At 30.5% G+C, this 2,889-nt stretch overlaps 1 protein-coding gene across 1 annotated transcript; it reads right to left on the minus strand.

Annotated features, from left to right (window-relative positions):
• Positions 1-680: 680 nt before the first annotated feature.
• Positions 681-2,069, minus strand: LOC25499113 (protein FANTASTIC FOUR 1). The gene has a single exon (XM_013594273.3). It carries the CDS (start codon positions 1,813-1,815, stop codon positions 859-861), a length of 957 nt encoding a protein of 318 aa, XP_013449727.1. The 5' UTR covers positions 1,816-2,069; the 3' UTR covers positions 681-858.
• Positions 2,070-2,889: the final 820 nt, after the last annotated feature.

Genomic DNA, 2,889 nt, shown 5'->3' on the forward strand with positions numbered 1-2,889 from the left:
AACTAATTAAAATACAAAATAACCCCCAATGTATTGGATCTTTAACAGTTTTGATCCCCAAGGCCAATTTTGACTCGGTCAACGCACACGTGGACACCACATGTATTTTTTTTATTATTTAAAAAATAATTTTTAATTTTTTTAATTAATTTTTTTTAATTATTTAAAAAAGTATATTTTTAAATTAAAAAATAAAATAAAAAAGATATTTTTTTATTTTTTAAATTTAAAAAAAAAAAATCATTTTTTATTTTTAAAAAAATATTTATTTATTTTAAATTGCCACATTAGCGAAGACCAAGTCAAAATTGATCTTGGGGGCCAAAACTGTCAAAGATCCAATACATAGGGGATGTTTTGTATTTTAATTAGTTAGAGGGTCAAAATGACAACTTTTGAAAAGATAGGGGTCAAAAGTGCAATTAAGCCTATTTTTAATCAACATCTAAGATATTTGTATCATCTCATTCAAAGTTTTGTCCTTATATCTCACGCTTCCTCTAGTTTTTAAAAAGGAAAAAAAAAATTGTGATCCAAAGTTTGATGAAAAAGTTTGTAAAATGCAATCAATGATTATTTCAAGTAAAAAAACACATAAAATACAACAAATAGAAGAAAACATTAAAAATAATAATGAACGAAAATAAATAAAATAGTGAGTGAGAAAGAGACTAGCACCATAAAGAAGGGGGCATAGATAGAAGGACGATGTCCAAATATAACTAATAATAACTATAATAACTAACTTCCACAGGACAATGAGAAATAAGCACCAATCATAAGTGGTGAAATCCTAAAAAGAAAATGAAACAAAGAGAAAGTGATGGATAATAGTAGTAAAATACAAACAAGTTATATTCAAAGACATAGTGAAAGAGATGGAAGCTCAAAGTATCCATCACCAAAAAAATCTCTATTCCCACTTTCTTTGCACCTTCTTGGTCTTCCAAACTTAGTCACACCCATCTCATCTTCCACCTTCTCAACACACTCTTCCTCACTCACTTCATCACCATACACTTCATGTTTCTTTTCATTTTCACCTTCTTCTTCTTTTTCTTCTTCTTCTTTTTCTTCATCTCCTTCATAATCATCAACACTCACTTTATGCTTCTTTTCACTTTCACCTTCTTCTACTTCTTCTTCTTCATATTCTTCTTCCTCTCCTTCATAATCCTCATCATCACCATCATAATCAAAAACAGTCTCAAAAATACTCAACCTAAGCCTACCATCAACACGTTCTGCATGGAAATAAGGAGTAGTAGAAGGAGAAGCAATAGCTTCTAATATCAACCTACCACCTTCGCGATGAGGCCTAACATGAACACCACCAAAATCAGTTATTGAAGTGAGTGGTGGAGGAAAGTTACAAGAAGCTTTATTAACTCTTCTAGACACACAATTATTCATGTTGTTATTGTTAACATCATTTCTTGTGTCAGAAGAAAATAATGAAACATCAATATCACTACTTTCACCAGCATTGCTACCAGTTTCACTCCCAAGGCTTTCAGTGCACATTTCTAAGCTCTTTTCACTTAGCATTGATGAGGAACGTTTCACAGTAGGATGAACATAGACGTTACCATTTGCATTTTCAATTTTGTTAGTTTCTGTTAAAGCTTGAAGGAAACTCCAGCTAGATTTTGTGTCATTTTTTTCACATTCATTGTTGATGATGATGGGTTTCTCTTGGTCTAAAGAAGGTGAAATGTTTGATCCTGGTGGAGCCAATTTGAGCGTTAAAATACGTGGTTCTATCAAACGAGGTTCAAGACAAGATTGCAACCCTTGGCACAAGGAAGAAGACATTTTGTCTTATCCAAAAAGAAAAAATGTTTTAAAAACAGGGTAAGTGAAAACAGGGGAAAAACAGAGGATTTTTAAAGTACAAAAAAAAATGAGGATGTTATGAGGTGAGAGCAAATTTTGGAGAGTGTTAAACCAAAGACATGGTTTGGTTATTGGTTTTTTGTTGTTGTTTGAAATGAAATTGAAGATTAGGTTTGTAAGGATAAGGGAGAAAATTAGAGGGTTGAGAAGAGAGGAATGGAGATGAATGAGGAGTGAAATGGGTGGGTCTAATATATATAGTTGGGCAATGGTGTGAACCTACTAACCTTTGTAACTTTATTGTGTCTAGTGGGAAGAGGGTCCCTATTCCCTAACAATAGGAAAGTAGTGGTAAAATATAGCATAACTTTTTTCTTATTTTCTCTAAGTTTGGTACCATTTCAAAGTTAATATTTTTTCCTTTAAAAAAGTTAATATTTTTCATAAGTAAAAATTTAAAATAAGGTAGAAATACCCTCTTACAAATTTGGAGAGAACCACGAGCTTCATTGAATAATTTAAAATCACAACTGAAATCGATGGAAGGAAGGTCGAACCATATGTACAAACGTCAATTTATATATTTTAAAGTTAATTTTAAATTTTTATTAATTCAAGTCTACTTATGATAATTTTGTTGCTATTTTTGTATTTCTCTCGTTTACATTTACATGACCCAAGAGCATATCCAATGTAGGTACATTAGTTGTTCTCTTAAAAATAAAATTATAAAATTTAGTATTTTTTTACCATTGGAGTGTGTTGATATGGAGTTTGAGATTATTTTAAAATAAGTTATGGAGCTTAAAGAAGAAATCCTCTCTCCTAAGATCTTAGGCATTAAAAATAATATTTTGACATTCAATCTTGAATAAAAACTAATATTTGGAGTCAAGTATTTGTTGCTTAACTTTATCACCATTTGAGTAAAATGTAGTTTGATCCCTTGAAAATTGCTTAAATAATACTAAATAGCAATTTGAGTTGAACCCACAAAAAAAAAAATTAATCATCCATTGAAGTTACCATTGATTGGAGATGCTCTAAATATGC

This window comes from Medicago truncatula, chromosome 7 (genome assembly GCF_003473485.1).
Source record: "Medicago truncatula cultivar Jemalong A17 chromosome 7, MtrunA17r5.0-ANR, whole genome shotgun sequence".
In the NCBI taxonomy this organism is placed as follows: domain Eukaryota; kingdom Viridiplantae; phylum Streptophyta; class Magnoliopsida; order Fabales; family Fabaceae; genus Medicago; species Medicago truncatula.

What these genes read in the sequence shown, in the direction of transcription:
- LOC25499113 (XM_013594273.3), bottom strand. Translation starts at nt 1,815, where the DNA reads ATGTCTTCTTCCTTGTGCCAAGGGTTGCAATCTTGTCTTGAACCTCGT.